Source organism: Colletes gigas, unplaced genomic scaffold, assembly GCF_013123115.1.
Source record: "Colletes gigas isolate AHSC1104 unplaced genomic scaffold, ASM1312311v1 Colletes_gigas_Sc00004, whole genome shotgun sequence".
Classification (NCBI taxonomy): domain Eukaryota; kingdom Metazoa; phylum Arthropoda; class Insecta; order Hymenoptera; family Colletidae; genus Colletes; species Colletes gigas.
In genome coordinates this window covers 8,131,609-8,145,990 of record NW_025106633.1, presented here as the reverse complement: position 1 = coordinate 8,145,990, position 14,382 = coordinate 8,131,609, and the positions used below count along the sequence as shown (strand labels likewise).

Genomic DNA, 14,382 nt, shown 5'->3' with positions numbered 1-14,382 from the left:
TTAATATTAATACTTCATTGTTCATTGTACTTGGCTCTCTAGATAGAGGAGATGATATTCGTTTTTTTTTTTTTTTTTTAAAGGCTTTGCTCAAAGATACAGAACATTTGTATGGCACTGTGCTTTATTAATCAATATTTCGTTCTTTCGACTATCGGATTATTTTATCACGGAGAAAAAGAAATTCTTGCATACATACAAAACATATATACGCGCACATGTATACACGTATGTGTGTTGCAAAGCCTTTTCCGGAAAAGTTAATCGTAATTATTTATCATGTATTTCCTCTAGACGTTTTTTCGGTTTGCCTTAAATATTGCAAAAATAGTCGCGCGTTCGTTCCTAGCCATGTCGCGTCGGCCTTTAATAACATCACAGTGTTTTTTATATTTTTTTTTTTTTTTTTTTGTCTCTCTATTCTTTACTCCCTTGCGCGTTGTCTCGAACAATTTCAATACGTAATAGGTAACTGCGAACGAGTAATTTTTAATAATTACAAGTAACAACTGCGACGGTGTACATTAATCGTCAGAATTGCGCGATATAATACGAAATATACGAGACGATGATGACGAATGATGATCGATGATAATAAGAAAAATTTCAGCTACGATGAATGAAATTGTGATAAATCACGATTAAATTAACGATTTAACGATACTATTCGTAGTAATTATACAGCTCGCAATAAATAATAACGTGTCGATAAACTGTAACGGTGAATATCGGATCAACAATGCGAATTCTAAACTAAGAGAATTCTTTTTCTCGTTCTCTCTCACTGGCACGCACACACAGACGTACACTCGCTCTCTCGATATTGCATAATATTCGTAAAATGTCGATTTCTAATGAATTAGCGTTTATAAGGCTCATATCTAATACGGTTTACTCGTTTCCATCGGCCACGATCGCTCATTCAGGAGCTGCGGGGCGCAAAGATTTCTTCTACAATGTGTCGTAATGTGTTCGAGCCGCGAACATTGTTCAAACTGTCGTATCGACGACGGTTGTAGAGACAATTGTACGAAAAATCGTTACGCCCGTGGCTCCTATTTGCCCCCCCTGCTATCGTCAGACGCATTTAGTAACGAAGCTTTGCGATAGGCGGCACTGATATCATACATGTACGTATATTATAATCGCGTAACACAGAATCTGTGCCTTCTACCCTTTGGCAGACGCAGTGAAAAGGTATAAAAATAACCAGAATAAAATCGGATAGACTGGAAAGGATACAAGGTGTGCCAAAAAGAGAAGCGACTCCCTCGGGAATATACCGCGTATTTTGGATCACCCTGTACGCACGTGGACGTTTATGCTACTCGTAAATGTCCGACAATCATTGTCGCCGATGGCTCTGCGAGATCCACTCGATCACGAGCGACGATCGATCGTTGAACATTTGTTCTTTTTTTTCTTTTTCATTTTTTTTTTTTTTTTTTTTTTTTTTTGAAATACTTTGAAACTACTGGTACCCTGAACGCTGTTTGGATCAAAGCATCATTCCGAGCAGTAACAAGTAGCAGTAGCAGATTTCGGACATTTAACTCTAACATGTACATAATCATGCACGTACTTTGTCTTCTTCGTTTCTTTCTAACCATTAAGCACTCTTCGACCGTACAATGATAAGTTTCTTCGAGAGCCTCTCTCTCTCTCTCTCCCCTTACACTCTGACTAGATTTAAATTATCGCTCGTTTCTCCTTGAAATCACCCCTCCACCTCGTCCTAGCTACGTTTAAACGTTCCACGTAATTGCAATGGCACACTAAGTCGTTATTTTTGTTCCTCGTATCGGGAAAGAATAGGCGTGATCGAACTCGGTCGGATTCGACGCAAAGAATCGCAAAATCGATACAGTTTCATTGTTATTTACCAAAGAGAAACGGATAGAAATAAAATGGACGTTGAATATCGATTTCCTTTTCTCGATTCTGCTTGTCCGTGAAATAATATCGACCGATCGATTAATCCTAACGCGATTGCTCCGCTCGGGAGTCGCAACCGACGCGACGCGACGCGACGCCACGACAGATCGAGCAATTTCGAAACAACGGACGAGACGATCGAAAGAAGGGATGCGCGGGGTGTTCTGGTATTCGAGCTTGGTTCGCGTAAAACCGTGCAAAAAATCGCGTGGTAGAAACTTCGCCGGTGCGAGAAGCCACGTGTCGTTGATCACAATCCGATCAACGGTTAACCTAAAAAATCAGTTTCGATGCGGAATGCAGAACGTATTTCTGCTCATTGAAGACCCACTCGACGGATCGAATTTCCTTTCGCGGTTCGTTCGTTCGCTGTAGATCAATTTTCTTTCGCGAGAAACTAGAACCTTTTCTCACAATACCTCCTAGGAATGACTTTCGATTTCTCGAGGATCAGCTTCGTCGTACAGAATCTGAAGCACTGAACCAGCGATCAGCGACGGACACTCGTGGAAACTTTGGACATGCGCACTGGAATTTTCCCTCGCGGGATTCCTTTCTGCGCACGCGTAAGCTCTCGTCCGCTACCATAGATGTATCTTTAGCGAATTCTCATGTTTTGTACAAAATTGAACTTTCTACTTCAAATGCTCGCCAATCACACAAAAATTAACTTATCGAAGATCCCATACGTATTTCTCTAGCTACACTCATGTAGTTTAAGAGGAAATTTTTTGTTTTTGTCTCTAACTTCCTTAAATTTTGTTTCTTATTAGGATCCAACGGTATCCTAAATTCTAGTCAAGTGTATACTCCAGTGCGCATGACCAAAATTCCCACGAATGTGCATCAACTGCACTGAACCCTTCGAGCACGACGCACGTTCCATCTATCGATCCACAAACGACTCACATTTTACAACCGTGTAACAGATGTCTACCTATTTCTTCGATGTCTTTTTTTCTACTTCGTAAATTTAAACTTCGAGATCGAAAGTTGCGTCGTGTTTCGAGGGGTTTAACGGAGGGACGCGGATAAAAACCGAACGTACAGACTTTTTACGATAACATTAACTTTAACGTTGGATATCGGCTGGAAACGCATCGGTACAAGCCGCTTAAGCTCTCGGAAAAGATCGAACGTTTACGTGCAAGCGACGAATTCTCGACATTCGCCGCCTACGCATCGGTGTAAGAAATCAATCGTGAAAAATTCGTCGGCGAGGCTCTCCGGCGACGATTTGCCTTTCGTTTCGCGGTTTCTAACGCTTAACATCAAAGTACAGTAATTAAAATATTATTCAATAATCATTTTGTCGAAACGAAAACCGGTCGGTAACCATTGGACACGGTCGATAAAGTGTTAAGTTGATCGTCGATAAAATCAACGAGTGTCGTTCGAGAGATTGTTGATTCTCGTCTTTCTCTCAGCGATACAATTGGAAAATGATACCGTAATTAATTAGATGCGAAACGAAGGACGAATCGGTTATTAATTTTCGTGGGGGAGCCCCGCCTCGGCTCGCATACGTGCACAGCTAATTAATTATATGACGCTAAAGAGTTAGGATTACGTGTCTTGGTCCGTGGAGTATTAAATGTTAACGACATTAATTAATTTATTTACCAACGCTCCCTATCACCTAAACGACAGCTTGTTCACTCACGGCAGGTGACGCATATAAAACGTAGTAATAAGTTTAGTAGTAATAAGTTTATTCCTTTTACCATCGATTCTCCAGGCTCGGTGCCCTCGAACGTAATTTCACCGGTTGGAAAATATTCGAGAAAATCCACCGAGTCTGGACGAAGATCGACGCTCTCGTACGATTATAAACGTCCCCGATGAAATATAATTTTCCTCGTCGAGAATCGATCGTTTTTTTTTTCCTGATCGTCGAACTCGATTCTACGCAATATTCGTTGTGTCGATTACGCGTTATCCTCGGATATACTCGTTTCAAATCGGCGCCATATTTAAGAGAAGCTTATTTTTACGATGCCCGTTGGCATTCGTACGAATTATCATCTACGATCCTAATTATAATCGTAATAAATATAGCGGATACAGTATAATTATATTGCCCACAATGACACCATAAAAACGTATCTTCTCGAGGGCTTGTCAAACGAATCTTCGTCTCTCAACAATTTTTCAAGCGTGTTTACGAACGTTGGAACATTTTTTTTTTTTTTGGCTCTTTTGTATAAAAAGAATCAGAATGAGACGCACCTGGTCGTGATGGAGTCATTGCCCGCGACCGATATAACTATAAGGTATTTGAATCTGATTATCCTAGACACGTAAGACAATATTTTTTTTTGTGTGTTTGTCGTGTAACGTTATATTGAGCTTGCTGAAATCGTTAAATCCCGTTCCTATCGATCTTTCGATCGTACAGCAGAGCCGCTCCGAAAACTTGAAATACTTGGAATAAATTCTTGGGAGTTTCTAGTCTCTTTGGTCTGCGATCGATATGGCTTGTACAATCCATCCGAAGGTCCGTAATAAGAACTATGGTTTAGAAGTTAGCGATAATAACGATACAGTAGTACGGTAGCAGCGGTATCAAGTAATATAGTGGTAATAACAGTTATTTTCTCTTACAGGTAATGGTAGTAATAGTAATAATAGTAATAGTGGTAGTAATAGTAATAATAACGACAGCGTCGATAGTATCATAGCGATATAAGATATCTCTAAAGGTACACGGGTCGCTCGGAGAAACGTCGAATGTTGTACTCACGAGTATACGATCCTAAAAAGAGTTCGTTTCTTTTTTTCTCATTTTTTTTTAACTTTTCTTTTTTAAATTCACCGTTCCAGACAGCGCCATGTTTCGTAATTACTTTCAACGTTACGATCGAACTTCGCTGACATCTTCACGACACACATAACCTCTACCGGATTCTTCTAAGGTTTGTAATCCTGCGCGGGCAAAGCGTTACAGCATCGGCACTTCGTTACACCTAATCGCAAGCTTTACCCGTAATACGTTAAATTTCTTCCCCCCGTCGCGTTATCCCGTGTTTCTGTCTCGCTTCGTTCGAACATTCATCGAATAAGAAAAAACCAAACGAAAACCATTTCGCGAGCTTGCTTTCGAGCTATCATTTTTTTGGTTTTTGGTTCGTATATCGTTTTCTCGTCATTTATTGCGTCGATCGTATAACTGGGATACGAATCTTTAAAGCTATCCAGCCGCGAAAGCTACTCTGAACGATCGAAAGAACATTATTCCCACTCGTATTCGTACGCCTATAATGGCGATTCGCTATTAAGCTTGTTACTTATGAATTCTTTCCAATGTTGTGTTTATTACACCTCTGTAAATTCACTTATAAATTAATTCCTAATTGCAACACTGGTTATCGTATAAACAGTATACAAATAATGCCAATATACACGTTTTTCTCCGCCTAGTGGTCGGTCACCAATCCTAACTCGACTGCACCGAGAATGCAGCTTCCACTTCAATGATCAGGCGCGAGCCAGTGTTACCAACGTGCCACGCAACCGTCCACAGTTTTATCCCTAATTTATTCAAACATAACCCTTAAATATTTCAATGTACGAAAACATGGACTCGTACCAAACACAACGGTTCAATTAATAAGAAACAAGCTTCACTTATTTACAGCTAATCACCATTATAGTGTACGAATACGAGTGGGAGTAATTGTATATGTATATACGACAGCGTACAAAAGTTTTAGACTGTCTTCTTCTTCGTGGATTTCCTCTTCACGAGGAAAGAAATTTATATATTATAATCGAAACAGAGTGGAGCAATATTTCTATACAACGTATGAATTTAATAAAAATTTCTCTGTGAAAGAACAAAATTCAGATTTTCGTTTGTTTTATATTTCAATATCGCGAAAGAATTTTTTACCAAATGTGAGCGAATGAAATCTCAGAACTAACCGCGTAAAACTTCTGTCCACCGTTGTATACACGTGTGTATATATACATATATTATGTACGTTACGTATACGCAATAATATCTACCGAAAAGCTTCGACGGAACGACGATTGATTAACCAAATTTATATGTATACACGTATATGTATATATACATATAAATCGTATATATATTTGTTTCTTTTTGTACAGCGGAATTGTTGCAGCCCTGCTCCCTTAGTTTAAAAGCGAACGTCTGTATTTTTTTTTTTTTTCTTTTATTTCTTTTCTTTTCTCAAAAGGTCTACAGAGTACAGAGCTAACCTGCGATCACGTTGAATTTGCCGCGATTGCCGTTCAAATCGACAAGATACCGGAAAAAAAGAGGTCGATCTTTAAGTAAAAGGCGAATCACGAGTTAGCGATTTCATGGACGACACTTGCATCGACCTTCTCCTATTTGTAGTGACATCGTACGAACAAGTATAACACGTTCCCTTAAGCGAATAGAGTTTGATTCGTTCAGCTAATTTGTCAGAAGCATATATCAACGTCGAGAATCAGCGGCGTGACTAACCGACGATAGAAGAGAAATTAAAAGAAAACGAAGCGTGTATATCTCGTGTTTGGTTGGTTCTTCGCCCGTCTTTCTTTTTTTTCATTTTTTTTTTTTTATTCCTCCGTTTCCGTATACGCGTGCCCATCGAGTGTCGCATGTGTGTGTACGTGTGTGTTCGTAATCGATCACCCGCCGGATCGACCTTTTATCGGGGAAATAGGGGGTGCTTTAAAGAGTTATCACATGTGAGAAAAGATGAAAACGAGGCAAATCCATCGACTCGACAGTTTTTCTACGCGACCGCCTCGTTCAACCTCTCGAAGTCGAGGAAAAGACGCCCCCCCCCTTCGCTATTTCGGCGTTCTTCGCGGAACAAATCGTCGAACACACGTTTTCTTCGATCTCGCGGCTCGAACACTTTCGTGTCTGGGCTTCCCCGACCGTTCTCGATCCTCCGTCCCAGGGCTCTTCTTTCCACGGACCAGCTTCGAAGTATCGTTAACGGACGCGTCTACTCGCGATAGAGTTCGTCTACTCGATGATCGACGGTCGCCTCAGGTGCCAGTCTACGAGGAGCCCTTGTAGTGGATGAAGAAAAAGGTGAGGAACATGAAATAGGCGACCGGGAAGGTGATTCGTGCTATCACGTCGATCGTTTTTGCTACTCTTATCGGATGCGGTGGCTCCTTCTTTCGCAGCTGGAACAGAGACACCTGTGCGTCACTAAAATTTTATATTCTTCCCTCGGCGGGCGTTCCAAACATGGTCGAGAGTCTTGAAAAACTTGGATTGGAAAAGTCGATTAATTCACTAGCGATCGATAACTGTTTGCAACGAGGTGTCTATACGAATAGACCTTACACATTCGATGCATTTTTCTGCAACTCTAACCTCACTTTTTTGTTTTGGAAAAGAATTTTTTTTCTACAAAGTGGGTAGGATTTCGGGGGTATGTCTATTGACAAAGAATGATTGTAATTGACCCCCGCAAACCGAAAATAATTTTTCCATAAGGATTTGGAATTTTTTAATTTTGTCGAAAATTTGTCCACTTACTCGAATTTTTTTCTCGAAAACGCGTAGGATTTCGGGGGTATGTCTATTGACCAAAAATTATTGTAATTGACCCCCACAACTGAAAATAATTTTTCCAGAACGATTTGAAATTTTTTAATTTTGTTGAAAAATTTCACACCTTCTCGAATTTTTTTCTTGAAAACGCGTAGGATTTCGAGGGTATGTCTATTGACCGAAAATGATTGTAATTGACCCCCGCAACTGAAAATAATTTTTCCAGAACGATTTGAAACTTTTCAATTTCGCCGAAAAATTTCAGCACCTATTCGAATTTTTTTCTTGAAAACGCGTAGGATTTCGGGGGTATGTCTATTGACAAAGAATGATTGTAATTGACCCCTGCAACCGAAAATAATTTTTCCAGAACGATTTGAAACTTTTCAATTTTGGCTGGCTGTCCATCATTGCCAACTCAGTGAATAGTTTCTCAACTGACCGCCATGCATGAAAAGAGGGCGCTGAAATCACTTTCGAATTTTAATGTCGGTATGGCAGTCAGATTGGGCCATAAGGTGTATGATCTACTCGTATATCTCGTCTGTTTATTAATTGACTAGCGGTCGATAACCGCTGATAATGAAAAGTCGATTAATCGACGTATCGAGCAGTCGATTTATCGAAGAAGATGCATCAAAATTAATAGGTTCCTCGTCACACAGGGGCACACAGGAATTGACGTACTGTTCTCCCTCAAACAGAATAAATTACTTGGAAACACAGTACTTCCAATTAATCGATAACTACGAGGATTCTAAATATTTGAAAATTTTAATTATCGACAGGAAATTGGAAGGACATTGATCTACAATTTTTGCTATCACGGTTCACTATTTTCTCTACTTTTCCTAAGACCTTGGATACGATTGGAAACATTCAAGATGGTTCCCGATAGCAATCGAGTTTCTTTTAATCAAGTGACTCTTGTGTCGCGTTCCATCAGAATCTACACCAGGCGTTGCACATTTCTTATTAGTTTATATCAACCTAGCTTCAAATCAGATTATTCCTAGCATCTAAAAGAACCAGATTCAACCTTTCAATCTCAAACTCTAAATTCCGGAACAATAACACTCTAAAATACTTCTACTACAAAAATATATTTTTTTTTTACTCGAATCACGGTTCAAAAATTTTTGAAACTCGCTCGAACAAAAATCACCGGTATTGTTTTCCTTCGATGTTTTATATTTGTGCACGGGCAAGAAATACAAAAAAAAAAAAAAAAAACTGGTCCACTATGGGTCTCCCCTATTTTCTACGGAAGTGTGCATTTGCATAAAGATCGGTGGTCTAGTAATTACGAGTGGAGAGGAACGAGAATGGGAACGGAGAGGAAGAGGAGAGAGCCTCGATGACATAACGCGTATCGATCGAGAGGATCACTTGGGGGGCAGGGGGAGGGGGGGTCAGATGTTTCGGGGTTGATAGGGATAGGTTAATTAACATACCTCGGCGGTGCATCCATTGGTGGCCGTGTGCGTGCAAGGATTAGGTCCACAGTTGGTGCAGGTCACGATCTCGTTCGGTCCTGTCGTGCCTCCGGTTGGTGGACCGCCCTCTCGCTTCTTTTTACCCTGCGACAGGGTCTCCGTAGAAGAAACTTATAGTCTCACGATCATTCGTGCAAACAACGATCCATCCTTCGACCAACTTCTCCGTTTCTCTATCTCGTTACGTCTACTTCCCTTTTATTTTTTTTTATTTTTTATCGCGTTCGTCGATCGACGGGTCCGTCGAACGACGAACGCGTAACCCGAGACGCGAAACACGACGGGTCTCGCGTTACGAAAAGTCATCGAGATCGCTCGTGTTTCCGTCGAGTCGTTTACAGGGATTATTTCGTCGGATGGAAACGGCCAGCTTCGATCTCTATGGTAATCGATCGGGTTCGAGATGACAAGCGTATATAAGTCAAGCGTGAATATGGAGGCTTTGATTGAGGCGGACAAGCTTGCACGTTGTACAGGCGTGAATTTGGAAAATTTGCACCGTAGACCGGAATATCGCGGTGGTACGCGCCAAACGCGTCACGGAATACTTTTTCCGACCACAAACGGTCGAACGGGAAAGTGGTGTGTTAACGCAAGCTCTCTCTTCAACGCTCAACGGGCAAGCAAATGTTATAAATACTTTACCGACCGATAATACACTTTTTCTCACACTAATAAAAATATTTAATCATACTCTCCGAAAGAGCTTGCTGTATTATTCAATTTCTATTAATCTAGGGTAATTCGATCTAGTAACATTTTTCACTTTCATGAGAACCGATTAATACCGGTCGGTAATGCGTTGAAAAGCCGATCAACCGGTCGGTAAAGTGTGAAGCGTTGGTCGGTAAAAAGGCGACCAATACCGGTCGGTAAGTGTCAAGCGTTGGTCGGTAAAAAGGCGACCAGTTCCGGTCGGTAAAGTGTCAAGCGCAAGAAATCGTATTAACACGGTCTATGGACTATGGATTACGGAACTAAGAAAAACAAACCACGTTGAACACTTCCCAACTGTTCGACCCTAAGGGCGGGTACCACCGGGGACACGCGTGAAATCGTCTTCTTCGCGAGGTCTCCGTTTCAAGAACTACGGTTCCACGCAGACTCTGGAAATCGGGTTCGTCGAAAAGTGAATCGTTGTTTTATCTTTTTCCTTTTCTTTTACCCCTCCCCCTTAACAGTACACACGTTGTATGTATAATATATCGATCAACACTTTCGTGCCTCTGCGTATAACTTACGAATTACATGCCGTATAACATCTACGTTTTTACGCAGTCGCGCGTCGGGCTCGAAGCGTCGAAGCGAGACTCGTCGCTCGAGCGTTCGTTTCTCGAATGAACGAGCTCGTTATCTGCATTCGTTCGACCCCGACGCGAACATCCACTCTCTCCTATGACAACTGTACATTTCTAAGTCGTCGGTTCGACGATGTCTTTCCTCGAACACAGGTTCACCGCACGATGAATCTTTAGATTTCTCGAACCAAGGATCTCTTCCGTGGTTGTCGCGCAGTTTAATGGTTTCGTTAACCCTCCATTCGGATTACCAATGGTTCCAAAACTCGTAACAGTTAAATTATCCTACGTTTTCAATTTTTGAATAGGAAATAAATATTACTGTGCAATGCAACGATAAAGCATCGTTTCTTCGACGATATTTTCTCGTAATCGCACGTAATTTTAACAAAAAGTTTTCAAACTTTTTTTTTTGGTACTGTATCGTACGAATTTCTTTTTGTTCATACTCAAGGATCAAAAAATGTAGAATAATTTTGGCCGTACAGTTGACGTACTGAACAATATTCGATACCAAAGTCCGGAGGTGAGGCGGCCATTAAACTGGGCGAACGTTAAAGCGGATCCCCGTACCGATTTGCGTTTTTAGAAAGGTATTTTATATGTCAAGCTTATGCTACATGTCAAGCTTCAATCGGGGTAAGTTCCATGGCAAAAAAGCGATTGTTGGTATCACAGTCAAGGCATGATATATATATAATACGTTACATACATATATACATACAATATATATACATACATTCGATATAAATTATATATATTTATATATATATGTATATATGTATTACGACTAATTACTGATCAACGTTAATCATGGTTAAGAAGAAAGAAACGTAATTAAACGCAGAATAAATTGCGCAAACGGAACGACCAGCCGGCACGGCGCGCGTTAATTTTTAATTGTTTTCGTTCAGGCGCGACTAATCGCTTTCTTTACAGCGCGCTGCTCACTTCGACAATGGTTTCGTTTCGATTCACCGGGGAAATGTTAAGCGTTCGCGAACGGCCATTCGTAGATCGTGATCTAGTTCGTTTCTTGTCTTCCCCTCTTCTTCAACCCCCGAAAATGCTGCTTCGGTTATTCCCGACGTAATTTCGGTACAGAAAAAGGAACACATATACGTTTTACTTTCGAAAGGTTACTTGTTCGTTGTCTTCGGAACAGGCGATCAGACTCGACGATAAACGATCGAATTCAGACGAAAAGCGCCGCTCGCGAATCGAAGGATGCAAGCTGATGGTGCTCGAACCTCGAACTTCCCTGGGAGTCTATTCTTTGCTCCACCGAAGCGTGAACTGTGGAAAACGGTTGCAAATCGACCACGTGATTCGTTTCCCTTCGATCCGCGAGCGGCGCGGGCGAACTGCGACTCGAGTAATCGCTTCTACCGATCTCCATCCGTGTTACGTGTTGCAAACGTGAGCGATCAAGCGACATCGAAACGTAGACAGAAGAAAGACGATTTATATTCGGATGCCTCGCCTCGAATAAGCGCAACGTTAACAAGCGTTAATGACTCCGTGGAGGAACGGGACCAACGCTACGTATCGCGACTGTAAAACTATCTGTCGAAATCGATTAGTAATGGGAATAAAAAGAAATTAAAAAGGACGAGTTTCGTAATTTATATTTTTCGATCTGTGAAGTTCGAAGTGTGAAAATAATTTTGAGTTAATATTTACGTTAATTTGAATAAAAATATTTCTTTTTTTTATTCAGGCAAATTGATAGGTATTTTATTTTTATTAAATTTGTTGGCTTTTTTCCAAAATTGTTGAATTTTTGAATAGTTTTACAGTTACGACGCTTAGCGTAGCTTTCCAGCGGCTCACAGTGGGGGAACGCCAAGTTTGCGTAAAAGTAGTGCAACTTTTAATAGAGACGAGATAAAAATTTGAATACTCTTTTAAATTAAAGTTCAAACATAGAGTAAAGGACAGTTATACAGGGTGATGGACTTAAATATCTCTAATTTGTATGCTATTTCAATGGTTAGAAAAAATTGTATTGCAAAAAAAATTTGTTCAAACTAGTCAAATAGCACACAAAATACTTTTAACGATTTAACACACACTTTTTTACTCAGAAAATACGTGCTTGTACTCCTGGAGTAAAATTGCAAATTTTTTTATTTTACACAGATTTTGATACGTCCAGCTTAAGCTCAAAGCTGGTCGTAAAATTCGCTATAATTTCCTCCGGGCTTTAATTTAAAAAAAAACGAAGTTTTTATCCTCTATTAAAAGTTGAACGATTTTAACCAGGAAGTTGGTCGTTTTTCTCCCCCCTGTAGAAAACCGCCCTTGTTCCACAGCGAGTCTCGCGCAACTAAAAAGAGTCTGTAGCTCCGGTCGAGGCAACAAGGTACAGTGTTGGTCGAACGAAAGTATCACTCGACGATAAAAAAAAAAAACCATGCATCGTGTGCTCAACTTACGCTTCGTTCATGCATCCCATGCGTCTCATGCTAAACACGGTCCAACGAGTCTCCGTCGTCGGCTCAAAAATGCGTATCCCATGCACGACGCCATCGCTTGGATTCGCAATACACCCGCCCCGCGTTCTCTCTCTCTCGTTCCAGTTCCGAACGACGATCACGAGATACGTTTCCAACCGATCGGGGTATCGTTCGTAAGTATCGTTGCAAATCCAAGCAAACGGCGCCCCCCCCGCGGTCGAAGTAGTAAAACGAGCAGAAGAATCTAGCAGGCGCAGGCATTTTTGTTGGCTAATATCGTACGTCTACCTTTTTATTTCTGTGCAGGTTGCTCGCAAAATTCGTCGTCGGGTCTGGAAATTATCGCGAAAATGTACTCGATGTTCCGGGTGGGACGAGATACGACAAACGTAATTCGTGGACGGGGTAACTGGCGCGGTGAATTTTGCGGCACCCTGCGAAGCTTTTATGCAGTTGCGTCGCTCGCGAATGCATGCACTTTGTCCATGCACACCGTCTGGAGGAGTTACGGAAATAGAAACTAACTCTACTCAGAGAGAAAGAGAGAGAGAGAAAGTGTGAGAGAGTGACTGAGAGTCGGAGAGAGGAAGAGAAAGAAAAAAAGAAATAAAGAAAAAGACAGAGAGAGAGAGAGAGAGAAGAGATAAGATAGAATAAAGAGAGGATAGAAACATAGAGATGGCATGAGCACAGGCGAGGAGAGTTACAATTAGGTGGAGGGGGAGGATTTGACAGGGGTCGAGAGGGATGTTCGTTCGTCGTAGCGCGTGAATTTTTCCAATCGTGGTCCCGAAAATTCGAAAATTCGTCGGATGTTATTGTCGTCCCGGCGGCTCGAAAAAAGAGGTGGGCAAAGAAGGAATTGAAACGCGAACCAAGCTGATGCTATATAGATATATATATATTGTATATATATATATATGTATAGATATATTTACCCGTGAACGAAATTTAAGCTTACAATTCCGTCGGAACATCCCGCTCGACGCGTCCTCGATAAAATGCACAGCAAAGGAGGGCCAGAGAAAGATAAAGGTAGTCCCGTCCTCTCGAACGACGGCGAGAGAACGACTGTGTCCGTGTTACGATATGTATGTGTCTGTATTGTGTGTGTTCTGTGCCTGTGCGTGTACGTGTGTGTGCGTGTTGTGTGTATGGTCCGTCAGGACGCGGTTATGACCTTGCACGTGCACACCCTTTCTTCGTAAACGCTATTTTTTTTCTCTCGAACGATAAAACGACGGGAGCAACGTAAGTACGCGTCTCTCGATATCGTCGAACGTACACAGTGGCGTGGAAACGTCTCCTTCCACGGGAAAAGAGATTTTCATAAAATCGACCCGTACACGCTAGTGTAAATTCTTTTCTCTCAATTCATCGATAAAATTTTTTTCTGTTCTTCCCACCCCCTCCCTCTCCCCTCTCTCACGGTTGAGAGCGTTTGCAAGCGACCGTACGTGTCGTTAGATAGCGAAAGGAGGATCGAAAGCAAGTGGGTTGTATCTCGTGTAACGCGCCAAGTCGTGACCGCGCCCTAATGCTATGGGGGGTCTTACCAAGGGGCTGGCCAATATTATCCCTATCCTGCTGAGCACCGCTGGGAGCCGCTGCAACATCACAGACACCAAACAAAGAGACTTACTCACCAACATTTCCACCAACCA

General features: G+C 41.5%; 1 protein-coding gene across 14 annotated transcripts in view; it reads right to left on the bottom strand.

Annotated features, from left to right (window-relative positions):
• Positions 1-30: 30 nt before the first annotated feature.
• The window catches only part of LOC122405531 (glutamate-gated chloride channel), a 96,385-nt gene continuing 82,033 nt past the window's right edge, over positions 31-14,382 (bottom strand). For 4 of the 14 annotated variants that reach the window (XM_043410362.1, XM_043410363.1, XM_043410365.1 and 1 more), the window contains 3 exons: positions 14,275-14,325; positions 8,920-9,036; positions 31-7,107 (listed from right to left, as the gene is read on the bottom strand). In XM_043410362.1, the coding sequence (XP_043266297.1) occupies positions 6,961-7,107; positions 8,920-9,036; positions 14,275-14,325 (315 nt within the window). In that variant the 3' untranslated portion in view covers positions 31-6,960. Of the gene's footprint in view, positions 7,108-8,919; positions 9,046-14,274; positions 14,326-14,382 lie in introns of all 14 variants that reach the window. The other 10 variants (XM_043410361.1, XM_043410366.1, XM_043410367.1 and 7 more) reach the window with 5 other exon arrangements.